Genomic DNA, 23337 nt, shown 5'->3' on the forward strand with positions numbered 1-23337 from the left:
ACACAGAGAGAGTGGCACTACACACCATTCCTAAATTTCTTCCAAAGATGGTCTCATTTTTACCTTAATCTATTGAATTGCTAGTATTTTGTCTGTTACTTGATTCAGTTGTGGAAAGGGCTCTACATACCTTTTATTTAAAAAAAGAGTTCTTGTTTATTATATTGATAGAACCAAATAATTTAGTAAAGCACAACTCTTTGCATTTCATGTTGGAATGTCAGATGCTTGCACTCAAACATGCCACGCTATATATATATATAAGAAGTTTACCTATCCCTCCTAGAACTCACTCCAGTCATTAAAAAAAGAGCTTCAGTGGCCTTCCTAGAAATTGTACCTGTTGCTGACACATGTAAAGCAGCTTCATGGTCTACACTGCATACATTTACAAAACATTACTGTGTAGATGTGTTGGCTGGTCAACAAGCCAATAATTGGCCAAGCAGTTCTACGTACACTGTTTCAAATGACTGTAACCCCCACAGCTTAGCCACCATTTATTGAGAAGGACCGCTTTTCATTCTATTCTAAGCAGATGTCTACAGCCACACATGCCTCAAACAAGACATGTTACTTATCTAGTAAGCATCTCTTGCTTGTAGTTCTGTAGTTTCGCATGATTCCACCCACCTCCCTGAACATGTTAGTTATTTTTTTAATTTATTACATGTTCGTTTAGCATGGGCATCTCACTATACTACGCTGTGCTTCACATTCCATCCTCACCCGCCTTGCAAGCAAACAATTTAACAGCGGAGTCAATGACGATATGCATTACCAGCAAGTGGAGGTCACTCTACTTTGACTTGAAAGACTTTCTTTGAAGAAAAAGCTCAACGCTAGATGGCAGGATTATGCTAAGCTTCTGAATCTACAGCACTACAGGCCACAAACATATACATACTGGCTAAATTATATTTGCCTTTAAATTATCCGTGAGTGGCCTTTCAAAGTGAACTTTTACTTGGTCAACTTTGGAGTTTCCATTTTAGGAAATAAAGATTGTAGCTGCTGAACCAAATCTCAATTCACAAAATGCCACAAAAATGCTTCAGTGAACAGTATCGTTACAGATTGTTAATAGTATAACAGGAGGGGGCTTGGTTTGAGCATCAAGATGGCAGTCACATTCAGAGTCCTCTGGACCCCTCCGTCATCTGCTTGAATTCTCTACAATCAGCCACTACAGATTAGACCCCTGCCTGCCTCCTGGGGCCTGTGGGAGAGCGCCAGAACTGCCCCATCCTCACTGCACATGGTGCAGATGCCGCTCGCAGCATGGCGGATATGGCCTGTGTTGAAGATTGCATTCCCTCGACCAGCCTTAGTGGGCTGACTCGTGAGGTACCCGCAGCGCAGAGGAGGCTGCCCAGGGATGCTTGTCTGATGAGTGCTCCCTGCAAGACTGACTCTTGTGGTGACGCAGCCTCTTGGGGACAGGCTGGAGTTGACATCCACGAGGGCACAGTCTCAACAAGTTGCAGACTTTCATGAATCAATTCATGGATGCCCTCAGTCCAACTGTCAGCGTGGTTCGCAGTGGAAAGGGCCTTCTGCCCCCAAAACCCCCTTCCGGGGGCATCACGCGCATCCTTAATTTCAGAGACAGCGATGGTATCCTTAGGGAGGCCCTCTCACAAGTTGAGCTCCGATGTGGGAATGCTAAGGCAACGTCGATCATATATATGGAAGCTTAAAGCAATGGGGCTCCAGTATCACCTTCTCTTCCCCGCTAGACTCCGTGTGGTCTATGCAAATAAAACTCATTTGTTTAACACATCGGAATCTGCCTGGTTGTGGCTCCTGAAGGTATGCCCGCTCCTGGCCCCCACTGAAACGCGCGTGCTGGATATGACAGTTCACGGTCCTGACCACAGTGCGACTGCACCTAAACCACAGAGGTACTGTACTCTTTGGGGGGGGGGGGGGGGGGGGGGGGGTCCATTGTTCATCACTGCTGCTCTTCTCCTCCTGCACCCTGGAAGCAGAAGTGCGCTGCCATGACCTTGACAGCTGCGCGGTCACTAGCCCACTATTGCCTGCTGTGTGACTTTTGGACATGGATCTTTCTCAGAGTCCGACCCTCTTTTATACATTATCTGACTGCCTAACATTTATCCTTGCGCATTAAGGGGTCCACTACTCCTATTACCTTCTCTATGTTTGCTTGTACCTTTGTTTTTTCTTTTTAGGGTGACGGATGCCTCAGGGTTGGAAGAATGGGGTAGGATGGGAGTTGGGGGGCAGGGAGTGATGTTCTTGTTATTTTTTGTATATGTACTGTTTTGTTCCAGGAATTTTTTGTTTTCTATTTTCATACACACTCATAGCAGAGTCACAGACTTATACACACCATGAAAGGCACGGAAGTTGAGCCCCAGGTCCAAAGGCGTCCCCCACCACCTATCCCTATTGTAGTAAGATTAATTTGCATTAGTGATGACTACCTTCTGCATTCTGTCTTGGAATGTTAACGGTCTCCTTGACTGTGTGAAAAGAACTGTGGTTCTACACTTCGCTCACCCTTATCTTCCCAAGGTCCTATTGCGCCAAGAGACCATCTCCTGGGCCACCACTCTTCATTCCTGGTGCGCAAAGGTTATGACAGGGTCTTCTCCTATGATTATTGCAGTGGATTCTGATGGGTGACTATTTTGTTGAGGTGCTCTTTCCCACTGACTATAACTCACAAGGTGTGGGACCCTCAAAATTGTTTTCTTGTACTAACTGGAAGGCTAGAGGGCCACACCATTAACCGATTGATAGTCAATGCTCCCCGGGAGCTCCTGATACCTTTTTGCGCAACCTCACCATAGTCCTATTGGATCACTCGCAAGGTCTTACTGCTATTTATTGGAGAATTAACGCGGTCCCTAACCCAGAGATAGACTCCAATAGATCCCCCACAGCGTCTAGGTGATCAGGGTCCTGTCGCCTCACTGGTTTGGGCAGCACCCTGGGCATCTATGGTGTGTGTAAGATGTGGAACCCCCAGAAGCATCATTTTTTACACACCTCTGCAGCACATTAATATACCATGGATCCAGGCATTGGCTCGCCTTTGTGCATTGTCAGGGGGCCCCTTATGATGGAGGCTTGGGTATTGTCAGCCTCTACGTATGCTATGTAGCCTCCCACATATTAGTAATCCATGACTGGTTTAATTGGGGTGGTCATATCCTGCATATAGATGAGAACTTTCTCGCCTGGGGCATTTCCACATAATGAATTTGCTTTACCGGTTCCCGATTCCCCAGAGCACTCCCCTAGTGACTAAAATGTTTTTCCTAGTTTGGAGGGCAGCCTTACAACATTCTTGATGGGACTCAACAAATGTCTCTTTGGCATGGTACCTGGTTGCGAGAGACGCTTAACTACGGGGGTTTGAGAAATAGGACATCATTAGTATTTCACACTTAGGTGATGTTTAGTCAGTCACACACATGAGGTCCTTTCAGGCGCTCCTGACGACTTATGCACTCTCTAAGACACAATTCTATAAGAATCTCCAGTTAAGACATGCCCTACAGGCCCATGCCATCCACACAACCCACTCCCAGAATTTAGCCCGATGGAAGCCAGACTCCTTATTGGCGCCTTGGGAAAAGTGGGTGTTTCTGAGATATATTGTTACCTGAATGTTAGTACCCCTGGCAACCTAGATCAACTCCGAAGTCAGTGGGAGTCCTGGTTGGGCCCCTTTGAAGACGATGATTGGAGAGACGCCCTCATGGCACCTAGAATCCTTATTATATCCTCGAAGCTGTGCTTGATACAGACATACTACTTATACACAGCCTTTCTCTCCCCAGCCCGGATGTACAGAATGGGCCACCTTCCTGAGCTCACCTGTCCCTGCTGGGTGAGAGCACCTGCAGACTTCTGGCATATGATCTGGCTCTGTCCAAAAATTCAAGTGTATTGGTCAGCAGTTGTGGAGGAGTTTTCTGTGGTCCTGGGTTGGAAGGTTCCTCTTTCTCCTTTAGGGCTTTTACTGGAGGTCTCTGTGGGGTTTGGAGGTACGAGACTTTGAGACTTGCCTGGGGACTGCGTCTATGGTGACCAAGCAGGACATCATGGCCCAGTGGAGGAAGCCCTCCTCTCCCGCTATTTCCCAGTGGCGCAGAGTGGTGGACTAGTGTGCACAACAGGAGAGACCAGTATACCAGGCCCAGGGCTGCCCCTGCAAGCATGGTAGTGTCTGGGGAAAATTGGCTGAAAATTAAATGTAGAAAACCTGGGTGTTACTTAAACAGTGAGTGTGCTATGTAATCATAGATATCCACTTTCAACTTCATTAGTGTGTAGCTATTTAAATGTGTTGCCATCTTTCTCTAGTTATCTATTGTGATACAAATGTAATTACTCTTAATCTATTGTTGATAGGAAAGAAGGGCTGTGAAGCTGATCCATCTATTAAGGACGAACCTATGGAGGTTGAGGAAATGAAAACTGAACCCATTCCAAAAGATGAAGAGGTATTGCCTGAAGTTGATTTGATCAACGTGAGCGAAAGCTTTCAACAAAGAACTTGGTACAAAAAAAAAGTAAAAACATCAAAATTAGATGGCCTGCTTGAAAGGAGAGTTAAACAGTTCACACTAGAAGAAAAACAGCGGCTTGATAAATGCAAGGTTGTATCTGCTTCTAAACAAGCAAAGAATGTGTTTGTACCTACACCAGTGAACATTGTTGAATTGCAGTCAACTAAATTGAAAGGTGATCCTTACCTTGACTTGTCTGTTGAAGATGCAGTGGATGATCCATCAGTGAACAAATCCAAAGATTCTGATGAGATATGCACAGAAACCATTGGTCTGTCATGCAGTAAATGCAGCAGCTCTGCACAGTCTGGGGTTTCTTGCCACAATGGGTGCTCAGAAGGGCACAAACAGGAAGGAGATATATTTCCCATGTGCACTGAACATTGCTCTAAAAAAGACTCCTTTGCTGCAGAGTCCAGGATTTGTAAACCTGATGTTGCTCTAGAGAGTAAACGGAATAGCTTAGAAAAGAGGGCCGGATGTGACACACTTAGGTGTTACTCTAAAAGGATTTTGCCTGGGCAGACTGGTAAGTGTGCTATTTCTGATATCAAAAACAAAAAGCTTCCTGAACCCAATATGTGCTCTGAAAAGGCTCTTCATGTTGACTTCAATCAATCCATCCATCTTCCAGAAAAAGGAAGCAGTGAAGTAGCAGCACCTGTGGATATTGTTAACAAAATATCATGTGGTACAGAAAAGAATGGGAGCTTGGAAAACTGTAGTGGAGAGTCCTCCATCTTGAAAAGTAAGGCTGTTGAAACTGTGTCAGCTCCTAAAAAGGATGCCGATGATAGAGTTGATAGATGGAAAGATGAACAAGGCTACTGTGAAAAGATTACTAGTTTGAACCTGAAACAAAACCAGGAGGCAATAAAAACAACATCTTTATCAAAAATCTTTTCATGTCTGAATCATGAAGGTGGCGATGGCATGCTACATGAAACCAATGGGCGGGAAGATCTAGCTGAAGCGCACCAGGTTACTAAATGTGTGGACCAGTTGCAGTTTGAGCTCATAAGCCCCAAAACTACCAAAATGGATGAGGAAAAAGAAACATCTAAGACAGACACATGGCAGATTAATGGCAAAGATACAAGATACCTGAAAGAACTTTCAGAGGATGGATGCTTACAGAAATGCAGTGCTAATGGTTCTGAAACAAAAGTCAAAGTGAAAGTGCCTGGAGCAAAGCCTTTCATGAATGGAGATATCAATATGGAAGATCTCACTGGAAAAAACTTTGTGGATACCTGGCAGTCTGAAAATGCTGGCAGCTCACAGATATCTGACAAAATAACCAAGTGGGATCCAAATTCTGGGGAGAAGGTACATTCTACTGAAGCATCACCCCAAAGTCATAAAAATAATGTTAATGGGGAGGCTAGGCAGCTAGTGGAAGCTGACCAACAGCAGTGTAAAAAGGATGTTACCCCACCTCTTAATTCTAAAAAAGAATCCATTGCAAAGTCTGATTGCACGGACCGCAACGGTCAGACCATTTCAGACCTATTTGAAAGCATTAATGGAGACACTAAAATCAAAACTGTTGTTACTGAAGTGACAACTACTGTTTCGACAAAGTCAAAAACGTTTGTAAATGTATCAGAGACATCGTTTTCCCAGGATAATGAGAAAATGATGGCAGCTTCAGAAAATTCTGCTGTTTCCACTGTGACCACCACCACTACAGTAACAACAGTCACAACACCAGTTTCAGGAAGTACAACTTTATTTTCTGTAAAGGAAAACAATAAAACTGTGGTAACAACAACAGTGACCGATTTAGTGACCACTCCAATAGGGACGTTGGAAACATCTGTGACTGTTAGTAAAGAATATTCAACCAAAGATAGGGTAAGGCTAATGAAGTTTTCAAGACCTAAAAAGGCTCGCTCTGGAACAGCTCTGCCATCTTATAGGAAATTTGCAACTAAAAGTAGCAAGAAGAGCATATTTGTTCTGCCAAACGATGATCTGAAGAAGTTGTCCAGGAGAGCTGGAATCAAAGAAGTTCCTCATTTCAATTATAATGCAAAACCAGCTTATGATATTTGGCCTTACCCTTCCCCCAGACCAACTTTTGGTATAACATGGAGGTAGGTCCTGAAAGATAAATAGGAGTGTCTGAAACCTGTATCTGCTTTAATGCTACATTTTTCTTTTCTTTTGTTATAGTAGTTAATATAATAGTTTTGACCGGGTTGTTTTTACTACATGCACCACACCTTGACTTAATTTTCCTGATAGACACCACTACTCACAAGTTTTACATTGTTTTACTGTGAAACCTTGCAGCTTCACATCCACATCGGAAGTAAAGGTAGTTAAAAAAATAGACCCACATTTTAAAATGGGTGGGTCTGGTTTTCTTTCAAGCAGTAACCCACTCAGATACAAATTTAAGTTATTTCCATCTACTACTGTTTCGTCTACCGAAAGAGGACATTTAAGATTGCATTCCTGTTGAGCAAAAGTTGTACACTAAAATAGAGCCAATGTTTTGTGTCTAAGATTGAATTAATGACTCCTGTTATAAACAAATGAAGGCTTCATCTCACAAATCAGAGTTGAAGGCATGGATGTTTTGAATTGATAATTAGAAAAGGCACTCCCTGATCATGTTAAAATTAATAAAAGGTTAGCTCTTTTAAAATAGTTGGATTACTCTTCAAATGCTTAACATAACATTGATTAATGTAAACAGTCTTACTGTTATTTTATGCAATGTATATATATATATATATATATATTTAACATTAACTGTGTATTGCATTGCACCGAAAATAGTAATTTCTTTTTTACCTAACGCTTAATTCTACAGTTTTTACCTTGGCTACTTTCTGTGAAGAGAGGCCATTATTAACCGAATAAATGATGAGAGCCTTGATCAACCTTTTTAAGATAAAATGTTGACATGACCCTTACAAACTTCAACCATGAAACTTGCAAATCACACTACGAGTAGTAGTGTGAGTTTGAACAGTCCGAGGCATGTTGCCAGCTGTATGAGGCCAGATTTCTAGTTTGGGTGAGAGTCACCTCCAAAGCAGTAATCAACGGCCAGGTGAAGTAAATGTCAGGTTACAAAAAGTGGTTTCAATTTACAGTCAGTCAAATGCTTCTCAAAATAAGGATTGAAGTGAATTGGAATGCACCTACCTAATTCATATCCATTAAGAAGGTTGCAAATTACATCTCACTCTGATTGTTCATTAGCAGAGTGATGTGAGCAGAACGCTAATGTCTCTGATTAAAATACAGCATTTTTAAAGCAATCCAATTTTCTTAAATAAAACTGGGTTGCCTCAAAAATGTTGTTGTTTTCTTTTTAAACAGTTTCGGAAAGTCGTCAGTGGTTCTCTGGACCACTGCCTACACCGCTGAAAGTTTTACTCCAAATAACAAAGGGAAATGTATTCATAGGGAATGCCTTCCCTCTTGCGAGTAGGTTAACACCTGAGCTTGGGAGTTGGTCACTTTTCAGTGGTGTATGTTCATAGTTACAGTTGTAAACCACTGGCCCAAGTTACCGAATCAAAATCTGAAAAGGACACCCAGGCCATACCACTTATGAATCGCAATTTGGTAGCCAATGAAAAACAGTTATAGGCATCTGTAAAAGTTTGACTACTAAAATGTGTATCTGATAGAGACTTCTAGCTGCAGCTTCCTTACCTTGGAATTCCCTGGCGCCCGCTTCGAATCCGGAGTTTTTTCTGAGCAGTACCCTACGTGGGCGCCGTCGGGCTGCGTCGTTCGGATCCGCGTGCGTCCATCAGCTGCGCGTGCGTCGTCAACGTCGTTGGAGCCGTCTATGATGTCACGGTTATCTATATAGACGCCGTCTCTGCACGCGTACGTCAGTTCCTTTCCTTCCACGCCGGTTAAGCACAGTTTTGGAAAGAGCTACCCTGCTTCGACGGTTTGTCTGCGCTTTTTTGACTGTTTGGAGTCATGTCTTTGAGAAAGACAGGATTCAAGCCGTGTGGTGCGTGTCATTGCACCATGTCGGTGACGGGTCCGCACCGAGTTTGTCTTTGGTGCCTGGAGAAGGACCACGATTCCACCTCGTGCTCCGACTGTCGGGCCATGGCGCCGAAGGCCTTGAGGGAGAGATCCCTTAAGCTTCTTGCGGCCCGACATTAGTCTTCGGTCGGCGCGACTCCGTGGAGGTCACGGTCCCGCAGTAGGAGGTCGCGGCACCGCTCCCGAAGCCCCAAGTCCTCCTCCTCGCATTCAAGGTCATCTGAAGGTAAGAGGCACAAGAAGAAGAAGTCGTCCAAGCGGACTTTGTCTTCACCACGCCCGTCAGCCGACAAGGTGTCTAGGGAACATCTACCTTCCGAGCGCGGTTCTGCGGAGCCGTCTCCAGGGTCGACTCCGCTTCTTCCCCCCCTTTCCGGGGACCGGATCGACCCCCGCTCAGATAAAAGAATTCTACGAGGCCATGCGTCTCGTTTTTGACCGGGCTACAACCTCGGGTGGGTCTTTGGGCCCCGCGGGGGTCAGGGGCCCCTTCGGATTCGGCGCCGGCGGCTTCGGCGCCGTTGTGGACCCCAGGATCCGATACCAGATCCGGACCGGCGCCGGTCTCAGACGGCCTCCTTCGGCGCCGGGTCCGACGTCGACGATTCTGCCACCCACGCCAACCAGTGGCAGCCCCATCCTTATTCCGGAGGAGCCGGAGGAACGTCGTCCGACTTCGACTGAGCCAATTCGGCCCCGATCATTGTCTGAGCATTATTTAGAACAGCCAGAAGCAGGAGAGGAATGGGAGGGGTCTGAGGACCCTTTAGAATATGGATTGCAACAGGACTGATATGAGGATCTAGGGGAGGCCAGTGGACTGGACACGTCTCCAGATACTGGTATGCTCTCTCCTCCTAATGTGGCTACGGAGGAGGGTACTTCTTTTGCTATGGTGGTGCGTAGGGCAGCTGAGGTCTTGGACCTAGATTTGCCTACGGTGCCAGTCAGGACGAATATCCTGACAGAAGTGCTTCAGCCGGGGGTGTCAACATCGGAGCCGTTGTTGCCCTTCAATGAGGCTCTTACAGACGTCCTTCTAGGTACGTGGTCCAAACCCAGCACAGGGCCTCCTGTGAATAGGACAGCTACCCTAGTTTCCTGACACAACACCCCACTCCTGAGAGCTTGGTTTTCCAAGCCTCTACTTCCCATGGTGCCTTCCCTTCCGCTCCCCCAGATAGGGAATCCAAGACGCTGGATCAGCTTGGGAAGAAGATGTTTTCTTCCACCAGCCTGGCACTGAGGTCCGTAAACACCTCTTGCCTATTGGGCCGTTATTCCCATACCTTATGGGATACGGTGGCACAAGTGCTGCACCAAGTCTCGGAGGGCGTACGGGACACTCACCCAGGCTGTAAAGGATGGGAGAGATGCGGCCAAGTTTACGATCCGGTGTGGCTTGGACACGACTGACTCGCTGGGCAGAGCGATTTCATCGTCAGTGGCCCTACGTCGCCACGCCTGGCTACGTTCTACTGGTTTTTCAGGGGATGTCCAGTTCAGCTTGATGGACGTGCCCTTTGATGGCTCTCGCCTTTTTGGCGAAAAGGCAGACTCCGCGCTTGAGAGGTTCAAGGATTCTCGAGCCACGGCCAGATCCTTGGGCCTTTCAGCGCCAGCACGACAGCAGTCTTTCGCCCCTTTCCACGCTTCGGAAGGGGCGTGGTACCACGCCAGCCATAGTTTAGCCACCGTTCTCAGGCTTCACAGCATCCCGAAAGAGGACGAGGTCGTGGTACCATCAGACCCAGAGGGTCTGGCCAGAGGTTGGCTGTCACACAGCCCCCTTCCACTGGGCCCAAGCCCTCCTAATATGGTTCTGCGGGATCATGTCCGTCCAGTAGGAGGGAGGATTTGTTTTCATCTCCCTCACTGGCTTTCCATCACCACGGACAAGTGGGTCCTGCAGATCATACGGAAGGGCTACTCTCTTCCCTTCCACTCTTTCCCTCCTTCTATCCCTCCGACAAAGGAATGGCTGATGGAGGACCATCTAGCTTTGCTCCGCGAGGAAGTTACAGTTCTCTTGGCCAAGGGAGCCATAGAAAGAGTCCCAATATCAGAAGTAAGCAGTGGTTTTCTTTCCCACTACTTTCTGATTCCCAAAAAGAACAAAGGCCTTCGCCCTATCTTGGATTTAAGGGACGTCAATCTCATCCTCAAGAAGGAGAAATTCAAGATGCTCACTCTTGCTCAGGTTTTGTCTGCCCTAGACCAAGGAGACTGGATGGTAGCGTTGGATTTGCAGGATGCATATTTCCATATTCCTATCCTGCCCAGCCCACAGGTGTTACCTGCGGTTCAGGGTGGGCCACGAAGCACTTTCAGTTTACCGTGCTTCCTTTCGGTCTCACCAGTGCCCCTCTGGTGTTCACAAAGGTGATGTTGGTGGTGGCAGCTCATTTGCGCAGGTCAGGGATTTCAGTCTTCCCCTACCTAGACGATTTGCTGTTGAAGGCCCCTACGCCCCAGGCTCTCGTGACCCACCTCCAGATGACTGCGGACCTCTTGCATTCGCTGGGGTTTGCTATAAATGTGCCGAAGTCACACCTGACTCCCTCTCAGAAGCTCACTTTCATCGGAGCTGTTCTGGACACAGTGCAGTATCATGCTTATCCTCCCGATCAGCGGGTTCAGGATTTTCAGGTTATGATTCCGATGTTTCAGCCTCTATCCTGGATCTCGGTGAGACAGACTCTGAGGCTGCTGGGACTCATGGCTTCCAGCATCCTGTTGGTCAAGCATGCCAGATGGCGCATGAGGGCTCTGCAGTGGGACCTGAAGTTCCAATGGGCACAGCATCAGGGAAATCTTACAGATGTGGTTCAGGTCTCGGAGGGGACTGCAAAAGATCTGCAGTGGTGGTTAGTGAACTGCGAGTGGGTCAAGGGCAGACCCCTCTCCCTTCCCCAACCAGATCTAACGGTAGTGACAGATGTGTCACTTCTGGGATGGTGTGGCCATCTGGGGGAGGTGGAGATCAGAGGTCACTGGTCTCTGGCGGAATCCGGGCTCCACATCAACTTATTGGAGCTTCGGGTGATCTGGCTAGCATTAAAAGCATTTCTTCCTGTTGTGAAAGGGAAGGTGGTGCAGGTGTTCACGGACAACACTACCGCAATGTGGTACTGCAACAAGCAGGGCTGTGTGGGGTCGTGGACCCTTTGTCAAGAGGCTTTACGTCTGGCTGGAACAGCAGGGCATGACCCTGGTGGTTCAACACTTGGCAGGTTCTCTGAATGCCAGAGCAGACGAACTCAGCCGGAAATGCTTGGAGGATCACGAATGGTGTCTCCATCCGGAGGTGGCGCAAGGACTCTTTCAGCAGTGGGGAGAGCCTTGGTTAGATCTGTTCGGCTCCGTAGAGAACGCGCAATGTCAGCAGTTTTGCGCGTTGGAGTTTCCAAGGGGGCTATCGCTAGGCGACGCTTTTCGTCGCTAGTGGAGTTCAGGCCTCCTGTACGCCTTTCCGCCTATACCACTTCTGCCCAGAGTTATCAAGAACGACCGGGCCCAAGTAATCCTAGTGGCTACGGATTGGGCACGAAGAGTTTGGTATCCAGAGCTTCTCAAAATGAGCATTGGTCCTCCAATCAGGCTGCCTCTTCGGGAGGATCTTCTGTCGCAGCAGCAGGTGAAGGTTCTCCACCCGAACCTGTCAACTCTGCGCCTTCATGCGTGGAGATTGAGCGGCGACAGTTGATGGTTTATGACCTCCCTCGCGAGGTCTGTGATGTCATTCTGGCAGCCAGGCGTCCCTCTACTAAGTCGATCTATGCCTGCCATTGGAAACATTTTGTTTCATATTGTTCAGAGAGGTCTATTTATCCTCTTTCTTCTTCTATGTCTAATATCCTTTTGTTTATTTTGTCTCTCGCCCAGCAGGGTTCCTTCTTGGAGACTCTCAAGGGCCATCTTGCAGCCTTATCGGCTTTTCTTCAGTTGCCCGATCAACCATCTCTGTTTAAATCACCTATAGTACAGAGGTTTTTGAAAGGGCTTGTACATCTATTCCCGCCTGTGCCTTTCGTTATGCCCCAGTGGGATCTTAATTTGGTTCTTACCTTCATTATGTGTGCTCCCTTCGAGCCCTTGCACAACTGTCCTCTTCGGCTGCTCACTTTTAAGACAGCTTTTTTGGTGGCAATTACATCTGCCAGAAGAGTTAGTGAGCTACAGGCTTTGTCATCAAAACCGCCGTATCTCACAATCTTTCCTGAAAAAGTGGTTCTCAGAACTCGTGCCTCTTTCCTCCCCACGGTGGTGACCCCTTTCCATCTGGGTCAAAATATCACCCTGCCCACCTTCTTTGCACCACCGCATCCCTCTAAGGAAGAGGAGCGTCTCCATCGGCTGGACCCAAAAAGAGCGTTATCGTTCTACCTTGACCGCACTAAAGAGTTCCGGGTGGACAACCAACTCTTTGTGGAGTACGTTGATGCAAAGAAGGGTAGGGCAGTGCAGAAACGATCCATTTTGCACTGGGTCGTTCTCTGTATAAAAATATGCTACGCTTTGGCAAAGAAGCAGCCTCCCGAGGGCTTGAGAGCTCATTCTACTAGGGGGAAAGCTGCTTCCACTGCGTTAGGACGTGGCGTACCGGTGGTGGACATTTGTCATGCTGCAACGTGGGTTTCTTTGCACACGTTCGCAAAACACTACTGCCTGGATAGCCAGGTGAGAAGAGAGGGGCATTTTGCCCGGTCTGTTTTGCAAGACTTTCTTGAGTAAAAATCTCCTGCAGACCCACCGCCATGGGTTATAGCTTGGGTATCTATTCTAAGGTAAGGAAGCTGCAGCTAGAAGGCTCTATCAGATGAACAAGTTACTTACCTTCGGTAACGAGGTATCTGGTAGAGACTCTATCTAGCTGCAGATTCCTTACTCCCGCCCAAGCCTCCCCGCTCTGGGGAAATATTTCTTATATAGATGTGTGTATATGTATATGTATGTATATATATATATATATATATATATATATATATATGTATTTATGTGTACATATGTATATTTTTGATCTTGGCATTTTTTTACTTTCTTAAAGGCATGAAAGAATTTTTACTCCAAACAGTCAGAGGTAAAATACATAATGGTTGGTTCTTCCATGACTCTGCGCTTCTGCCGTGGGAAGTTGTGGAAAAGAACTGACATACGTGCGCCGAGACGGCGTCTATATAGACAACCGTGACATCATAGACGGCTCCAACAACGCTGACGATGCACGCGGAGCTGGTCGACGCACGCGGATCCAAACGACTCCGCCCAACGGCATGCGCGTAGGGTACTGCTCAGAAAAAACTCCGGATTCGAAGCGGAGGACGCCAGGGAATGCGAAGGTAAGGAATCTGCAGCTAGATAGTCTCTACCAGATACCTCGTTACCGAAGGTAAGTAACTTGTTCTTCTTGCATTAGAGACAAAAACATTGTGAATTGCCATGTTTGCAACTGCAAAAAAGGGTTTGCACATCTCGCTCCAAGGACTCGGCTAAAAACATGCCTGGTCCTTGTAGCCGAGATCAAAGTAGAAAACGTTTGCTGACACAAATGTATGGCAAATGTTCAAACTGAACCATACCAGTTTACTTTAACAGTTAAGCATTTCATGATTAAAAAATACTAAGTTGGAAGAAATTTGATAAGGAAGTAAGAAGATAAGATTTCTGAGAAATTACCCCAAATCATCCCGCTGCCTCATGTGATTGAAAAAGTTTGTATGTTACAACAAAGTAGCCAACGAAGGCTGTACTTGCAACAAACATGAAAAATGGTTAGCAGCAACTGTTCTGATTCACAGAGGCCAATAATACTGGACAAATTGCGTTCTAGTTGGTACACTCATTTCTTCCCAAACTTCATGTTGTTGAATATCTTGTTCCTGCTGTCCTGGTTTCTCCTAAACTTCCTAAACTGTAAAGAATAGCTAGCTGTAGGAAGCTGGCTTTGTACATACTATATTAAAATGAGATATAGTGTGCACAGAGTGCAGGGGGTTCCCAGAGGCTTAACAGGCTAAAGTAGGTAATACTCTCTTTTGTGGTAGTGTGGTTAAGCAGTTAGGCTCCAAGGGTTAGGATGTCCACAGGTCAGGGTTCAAGTTAACCCCAATCCTATGGAGACTGGGGGCATATGTAATCAGATCTGCCAGTAGGTAGTACCTGTGTCTTCTGAGGGCAGACTTTGGGGTTTAAGAGAGCACTTGGGGGGAGGAGAGGGCAGGCGCATGACACAGATTGGCACCAATCACACACCCACAGCCGCAAGCACAGGGACGGCCAGATGCAGGTTTTTTTTTTTAATAGGAGGACTGCAGGGGTCACAAATATGCCGCAGGGTAAGTCCAGGGGTCACTTCCAGAAAACCACAGACTGGACAAGGAGGAGGGCCGCCTGATGAATGTTGCTGGACCAGAAGTCGGATTCCCCAAGGTCCTGGAGGCTGCGGGTGCAGGGGTACCATTAGGCGTTGGGAATCTTTGTCCGGTTCTCTCACGGTCAGGGGGATCTTCCAGATTTAGGCTGTAGGTGTTGTTGTGGTGGAGAGGAGGAGTCGACCCAGGGTAGACACTAGGTCAGAATCCCTTGCGGACCACCTCTGGTCAGTTGGGCCACCTGGGCATGGGTCGTGGGCGTTGGGTGCCGAGTGGGCAGTACTCGCGTGTCTGGGGCGGTTCTGGAGTCATTTGCTGGAGTTTCTTTCTGGACAGGGCAGCTGTCCACGGGAGATCTTGGTCCTCTGGGGTGCAGGAAGTCCTCTTGAGGCTTTTAATAGGTCGCTGGTCCTGCAGGATGTGTTGCCTTTTTATAGCAGGGCGTCAGAAGCTGGAGAGACAGGCCTGTAGGACTGGGGCCAAATCGGTTAGTGTCTTCAGTCTTCTCTGCTAGGGGTTAGCTTAGCAGTTCTCCTTTCTTCAGGATGGCCCCATGAATCTGATGAGTTATGTTCAGGGGAGCCCTTAAATCCTGGATTTAGCGATGTTCAGGGGTCAGAGGTGGTGCCAGCTGAAGTGGTCACTCCTCCTTGTTTTTCCTAACTTGCCACCAAAAGTGGAGCTTTGTCCGGGAGCCGGGCATCTTCACTAACTGGAGTGCCCTGGGGCACTGTAACAAGAGGCCGCAGTGCTTGAGGCTCAACACCAGGTGTTACAGTTCCTGCAGGAGAGAGATGTGAAGCACCTCCACCCAGTGCAGACTTTTTCTGGCCACAGAGCTCACAAAGACTCTCACCCCATATGGTCAGAAACTTGTCTGGAGGTGACAGGCTGGCACAAACCGGTCAGTCCTGCACTAGAGGTTTGGCTAAAATACAGGGGCATCTCTAAGATGCCCTCTCAGTGCATTTTTCAGTAAACCCAACATTGGCATCAATGTGGTGTTATTGTGCTGAGAAGCTTGATACCAAACTTCCCAGACTTCAGTAAAGCTATTATTGAGCTGTGGTGTTCATAATGACAAACTCCCAGCCCACATACTAAGTATGGCCACACTCCACTCACAAGGGGCATATTTCTCATGCAACTATGCCACACCTGTGGTATAGTGCACCCTGCTTTAGGGCTGTAAGCCCTGCCAGAGGGGTGACTTACCTATGCCACAGGCAGCGGTTTTGGGGCATGGCAGCTGACCCCCCCCAAGGTCAGTCCCCTGAAGTCATGGGTACTCGCCTGCAAGCTGTTTCTTTTGAAGTGCCCTCAGTCTCCATGGTTTTGCAGCTCCTGTGTCACTTGGCAAGCAAGTGGTAAGGCAGGTGGCCACCCAAATGCCCCCCTAGTTCCACTACCAATGGTTGGGGTTCCCTTTGAAACTGTTGCTGTGGACATTGTGGGTCCACTTGAACAATCCACAACCTCAGGAAACCAATACATACTGGCAGTAGTGGAACATGCTACCAGGTATCCTGAAGCAATTCCCTTTAGGTCTACTACAGCCCCTGCAGTAGCCAAAGCCCTCATTGGTATCTTGACCAGAGTAGGGTTTCCTAAGAAGGTGGTTTCTGACAGGTGCCATCTTCATGTCAGCTTACCTGAAACATGTGGAATGAGTGTGAGGTGACCTACAAGTTCACCATACCATCCACAAACCAGTGGACTTGTTGAAAGGTTCAACAAGACATTGAAGGGCATGCTCATGGGGCTCCCTGCAAATCTCAAAAAGAGATGGGATGTCCTTTTGTGCTTTGCCATGCTTGTTTTCTGCCTACAGAGAGGAGCCTCAGAAGGTTGTAGGGTTTTCCCCCTTTGAACTTCTGTTTTACCATCCTGCTAGGGGACCACTTAATCTTGTGAAAGATGGGTGAGAGAGACCTCTCTGCCAAATGTGTATCTAAGCAAGATTTGGTGTACTGTGTACTAGGCCTTCTTTCCAGGATTTCATAGTACATGGAGAAAGCATCCAAAAACCTTGAGGCCAGCCAACAGCTCCAGAAGGATTGGTATGATCAAAAGGCTGCACTAGTAGAGTTTAAACCAGGGTAGAAAGTGTGGGTTCTTGAGCCTGTGGCTGCCGGGGCACTTAAAGACAAATGCAGTGTCCCCTAGCTTATCCTTGAGAACCAAAGTGAGGTCACCTACTTGGTAGACCTGGTCGCTAGCAGGACACCCAAAAGGGTGATATATGTGAACCGCCTCAAGCTTTTCTGTGGCAGGGCTGATGTAACCATGCTGATGGTTACTGATGAAGATCAGGAAGCAGAGAGTGAACCTCTCCCTGACCTCCTTTCTTACATTCCAAAAGATGGGTCAGTTGATGGAGTTGTCTACTCAGACACCCTCACTGGCCAGCAGCAGCTTACTGCAGGTAAGTCCCGCAGCAGTATGCAGAGCTCTTCTCCTTAACCCCTTGGGCATACACACTGGTGTACCCATGATGTGGACACTGAAGAAAGCCTGCCTGTCAAATCCAAGATCTATCAGTAGTTTGACCAAGTGAAGGAGACCTTCAAAGTTGAAGTCAACTAGATGCTGTACTTAGGAGTTATTGAACCCTCTGACAGCCCATGGGCTAGCTCAGTGGTCCTAGTCCCCAAACCTCACCCATCTGTGTGGACTACAAAGGTCCCAACTCTGTCACCAAGACAGATGCTCACTCCAAACTCAGGGCTGACGAGCTGATGGACAAATTAGGTGCAGCAAAGTTTCTAACTACCTTTCACTTAACAGCAGGGTTCTAGGAAATTCGAATGGCACCAGGAGCAAAAGAAAAGACACATTTCTCTACACCTGATGGGCATTATTAGTTCACTGTTATGCTCTTTGGTTGCAAAAATGCCCCTGCCACCTTCCAAAGGTTGGTGAATCAAGTCCTGCTGGCTTAAAGTCCTTCAGTGCAGCATATTTAGATGATATTACTGTTTGTAGCTCCTCCATGCAGGATCACTTGGTCCACCTGGGGAAGGTTTTGCAGGCCCTGCAATCTTCAGGCCTCACTAGTAAAGCATCCAAATGCCAGAAAGGGCAGTGGACTGTTGTATACTTGGGCTACCTTGTAGGTGGATGCCAAGTGTGCAACCCTTACAGTCCACGATCCAAACAATTCTGGACAGGGAAGCTCCTACCACCCAGACTCAAGTCACAGCATTCCTTGGCTGCTCCTGGTTATTACAGGAGGTTTGTGAAGGGGTATGGATCCATTGTGACCCCTCTCACAGAACTCACCTCTAAAAAGATGCCAAGAAGGTTAACTGGACAGTTAGTTGGACCTTTGGCACCTTGAATGAGGCAGTGTACTCGGCACCAGTTCTCAAAGCTCCAGACTACACAAAGCAGTTAATTGTGCAGACAGATGCCTCTGAAGATGGGATAGGAGCAGCCCTGTCCCAAATCAACGATGATGACCATGACGAGCCTACTGCTTTTATTAGCAGGGGGTTATTCCCCAGGGAATAGTGTTGGAGTACTATTGAGAGTAAGGCCTTTGCTGTGGTTTGTCCCTGAAGAAGTTGAGACCATACTAGTTTGGTACTGACTTCATTGTTCAAGCTTACCACAGACCTCTCAGATGGCGTATGCAGATGAAAGGTGAAAACCCTAAATTTTTTAGGTGGTCCATCTCCCTACTGGGAATGGGCTTTATAGTGGAACACAGTCCCGCGGGTGAGAGCACTGTGCAGAAGCAAGATGGTGGCTGCTTGATGTGGCCAGTCAGCGTCCCTCTGACCAGCCCAAGTGTGGAGTGGTGACGGGGAAGAGATCCTTTGGATTATGCTGATGGCAGTGCTTCTCCAGGCAGTTACACTGTTGCTGACACTGCGCAGCAGGCTGGGGGTCTGAAACATTGTTTCAGTGGAAACTGCTCTCCTCTGTCATCAGCAGCTGAGCTCAGTCATTGTAACCATGGCAGGGCCAGGCTCTGGAGCCGATGGAGAATGCGACGGGAAGTAATTAGCACTGGACTGGGCTCTGCTAAGCCAAAAGGTCCCCTGACAGTTCCCTCCCAGATGACTCTGACCAACAACGGAAAAGGTTCGGTCCCTAGCAGCGGCATACGACTGGGCGGGAGCCATCTCCCTGCAGCCGGAGAGAAGTAAAGTAAAGGTGGAGCAGTTGAATCCCAGAGATCCTGTGGGTCACTGCTGGAGCTCCTTCAAGGCAATGGGGCCACGCCGAGAAGCCCCTATTCTGCACCAGGACCTGGGCCAAATGGGGACTCTGTCGGCTGAAATACGTAACCCCACAGGAGCGTATTAACATTGACATTAACAGTAGGGGTCCTTTGCTGATGCCCAGCCAGAAGCAGCGATCTTGATAGCTTTAACTGCCTCCCCACCTCAGGAGAACCAGGAGAATCATCTGGAGGATGCGCAAACTGTGGCTGCTGGACTACCAACCTTTCAGGTTCATACCTGTGTAGGCCCTAAGGAAGTAGCAAGGGTCAACAGGAAGAAGCAACCGTTGTCCATTGAAGGGCTGGTGGTGGTGACCGAGATGGCAGAGGGGGCCGAAGTGGGGGATAGCAACCCATACAGCACAGAGGGAGAGCAAGAGTACAAGCATGCCATGGTAAAGTCAGTACCTCCCTCAGATGGAGCCTCTGCGGTTAGAACTGACAGGTCTGGCGGATCTGACAGAGGATCAGATATGTTCTTCTTGCCAGCTCTGACTCAGAAACAAACTATTATTTCTTTTCCCTGTCAAAAGACAGAGGTGTCAGAAGTTTCTAATGGGTCCATTGCCAGCGATAGTGAAAGTTTACTGAAGGACCTGTCAGGTGAATCATCTGTCTCCACTGCAAAGAAGGTGGCTAAACGAGCAGGGCTGATATCTACAGCTGTTAAGGGTCTAAAATCAGACTATTCTCCCTCCGCACAACTGGTGGGCAGTAGAACAGATGGCAGGCTAGGGAGACTTTCTGAAACCTTTATAGGAACTCCCGCCTACATTGGAGACTATCTTTCAAAGATTTGCGGCACATTGTGAAAAAACCAGAGCAACTAGCCGCAGATCACATATAGCACTCTGCAAACTGTAGGGGGTGGTTCATAAGGTTGCTAAATCTTGCAATGCAATTGTGGAACGAGTTGCTGATCTGGAGACTAGAACTGCTGCCCTGGAAGGAGATAACGCAAAAGTCAAAGAATCCCAGCTAGTGGATATACAGTGGAAGATGGAGGACCAGGAAAACAGGCAAGGATACAATAACTTGCATATGCTCAGGATTTCAGAAGGAAAAGAAAGCACAGATGTGCAGGCTTACATGGTGGACCTTTTCACCCAGGCTTTCCCTGAACTGGAAGGCTGGAACTTGACCCAGGAAGTTCAAATGGCACATTGAGTACCAATGGCATAGAAACAGCTGTTGAGGGAAAATGGTAAACCTTGGGCCATTTTGGTCTACATGGGAAACTTTCTTTTGAGGCAGGCTTGTTTGAAAAGGCTAGGCCGGAGGCAAAAGGGACTGTGAGGGGCAGTGTGCTTTTTTTGTAAGACCGGACATTTGTCATGTAACAGTCGAAAGAAGTTGGCGACTGCAACAGCTTATTAAGCCCTTCCAGGATAAAGGTGCTCAGGCCTTCTTACTGAACCTGGATCCGTTGAAAGTGATCTGTGTGGAGCATGTTTGTGTTGTTATGTCTGAGATCAACGCAAAAGAATATTTGCAGGAATAAATATAATAGGAGGTTCTGGTGTGTACTCGTGGAGGGAATCTCTGCCTCGACTTGATTTCTCTCCTTTTTCTTAGGGGGGATGTGTTTTTCCTCTTTGGGATCTTGTTCTTTGGTCCTGGGTCTCTTCCGAGTTATGCATCTTCAGTGGATTTAAGGGTATGGGACAGAGGGTTTGCGCACATCACTCCATACCAATGGTAGGTCTGATTGCTTCTCAAGGGTGGAAGTGGGGGGGGGGGGGGAGTTAGGGAGGTGAGAGGATGGGTTGGAAGGAGGGGGGTGGGAATAAAAGACAAAAATGCCAAAGGGGAACAGTGTATTAAATGGATTAGGTGGTGTAGGATACAGTATTGTCGAGTTGACCGTATTCAGAGTGCAAGATGGGGATATAGGCCTATGGTTTGTGCATCAAGTATTCAGTGGGTTGATAGTGATCTGTTCTGTTAATGTAGGGGGCCTGAACAATAAGGCAAAACACCAGAGTGGCTGCATTTTTAAGATCCTTTGGTGCCGACATAATATGTATGCACGAAACGCATGTGCCATGGGGCAAGAGAGAAATGCTGTCTATCTGGGGTTACACTAATCCGTATGTACAACTTAGAGTACCATCATTGGGAAGGGGGAGGGAGAGTTGCAATCTTTATCAAAATTAGCATCAGACAGGTCAAACGGACTAGGGTTGATAAATGGGGATAGGGGTTGTGGTTTGCTCTATTTATGGTCCTAGCATGGATGACCCTAAAAAGTTATAAGATCTCAAGGTGGAGCTAGCCGGTTGGCCAACTCCTTTGGTAATATGCAGCAATTTAAACATACATCTGGGGGTGGGAGCGCCGTCTAGATTCAGATACTGTGGGAGGAAGCCCCATGTACACCGGGCATTGGAAGCACATAAGGATAGCCATGGGGTGATAGATGTGTGGGAGATGGAGAAAAAAAAAAAAAACTGATCCGGGCTATATACATATTTCTCCGCCCGCATGAGAAATTTGTTAGACTAGATTACTTCATGGTCTCAGATAGCTTGGTTAGTAAGGCAACCATTGAGAAAATGCCAAGGGTTTTCTCTGATCATAATTCATTCATTTTAGAAATAGTGGGTCTGGTCAATCCCGACATTCCCCAGCAGTGGTCATTGGACAGAAATTTGCTATTAAACTAGGGGTTTATAGAGCACATGGGAAAATGGATCATTGAGTTCTTTGAGTTTAACAGATATAGTTCCTCAAGGGGGGCGATCTGGGACGTATTTGAAGCCACGCTGCTCAAATTTTGGCAGTTAAAGCTGTGGTCAGTAGTTACTTCACATAGAGGGAGGCAATAACGTTTCCGGTGCATAGAAATTATTACAAAGAATATGGGGATTCGAATGGGGGAGACAGCTTGCATTACAAATCAGACAAAAAGAACTAAGGAAGAGCTTGTAGGAAATTAAAAAGGCTGGATGGGTCTTATGCTACAGATACTAATGAGATCATTAAGGTTTTTGAGGATTTTTACCAAACGCTTTATCATGAAGATCCTTCAGATTCCAATCTGGGGGGGAAGGGCAGGACCTGTATGCGGGAAAACCGGCGGAAGAGCTAAATAGGGAACTGGAGGAAGACATTACTATGGAGGACGTTTTTGATGGCCTGGCCACTGGCAAAGTGGCAGGCCCCGACAAAATTCCCCTTGCCTCCTATAAGGCCTTATGCAATGAGCTGGCCCTGCTCCTTCTAGGTATGTTCTTAAACGTGCAGTAGAATGAGAAACCCCCTTTGTTTTGGCAGGGTACAGATATTGTTATCTTCCCTAAGATAAGTAAGCCTCTGGATAATCCGGCGCCATAGAGGCCCTTCGCCTTGATTAATGCGAATGGCAAAGCGTTTTCTAAAATACTGGCTGTGTTTGCAGATTATCGACCGGGTGGTGTCGCCATGGCAGCATGGGTTTATCCCCAGCCAAGGTACCACCAATCAGATAAGACGTGTTATATCCCTTTTCGACATAATGGGAAATACTGAGAGGCAAATGGTCATGATCCTTCTTGAAGCAAAAAAAAAAACCTTTGATAGAGTATCATGGTGATATTTATGGCATGTAATGGGGCAGAAAGGAATTGGCGCATGCTTCATAGCGGCAGGCAAGGCAATGTACAATACCCCTTTTTCTACATTGCAGATTATGAGGGTCATGATCTGGACCAATAACAATAATTAGTGGCACAAGACAGGGATGCCCATGCTCGCCCTTTTTATTTGCCATCTATATTGACCCATTCATAGAGCTACTTATGCAGAGTGAGAACATCAAGCTAGTTTGAACAAATGGTTTTGAAACAAAAGTGCTTGCATATGCGGATGACATAGCAGTGGTAACATTGAGCATTTAGCAGTAGAATATGGATTAGTTTCTAGCTATCTATTAAATTGGGGAAAAACAGAGATAGTCTGTACTGAGAACATCACAGTAATATATGACTGAGTGAAAATTGCCACCTATCTTGAGATCAAGATAAACCCTGAGGTTTCTACTCTGTGTCAAAGGAATTCAGAACCTATGATAGGTCAAATTGATTCAGACCTTAGATGTAATTATTGGTAGATGTAATGTTCTCAAAATGATCATTTTACCCCGTGTGCTTTATCTTTTTCGTGCTATTGCTTTAGTTGT

General features: G+C 47.1%; 1 protein-coding gene across 6 annotated transcripts in view; it reads left to right on the forward strand.

Moving 5' to 3' along the window:
- BPTF (bromodomain PHD finger transcription factor) overlaps positions 1-23337 on the forward strand; it is a 1198927-nt gene that overhangs the window by 445311 nt on the left and 730279 nt on the right. For all 6 annotated transcript variants that reach the window (XM_069199907.1, XM_069199908.1, XM_069199910.1 and 3 more), the window contains exon 13: positions 4390-6646. In XM_069199907.1, coding sequence (XP_069056008.1) covers positions 4390-6646 — 2257 coding nt within the window. The remainder of the gene's footprint in view (positions 1-4389; positions 6647-23337) is intronic.

Source organism: Pleurodeles waltl, chromosome 7, assembly GCF_031143425.1.
Source record: "Pleurodeles waltl isolate 20211129_DDA chromosome 7, aPleWal1.hap1.20221129, whole genome shotgun sequence".
Taxonomy (NCBI): Eukaryota; Metazoa; Chordata; class Amphibia; order Caudata; family Salamandridae; genus Pleurodeles; species Pleurodeles waltl.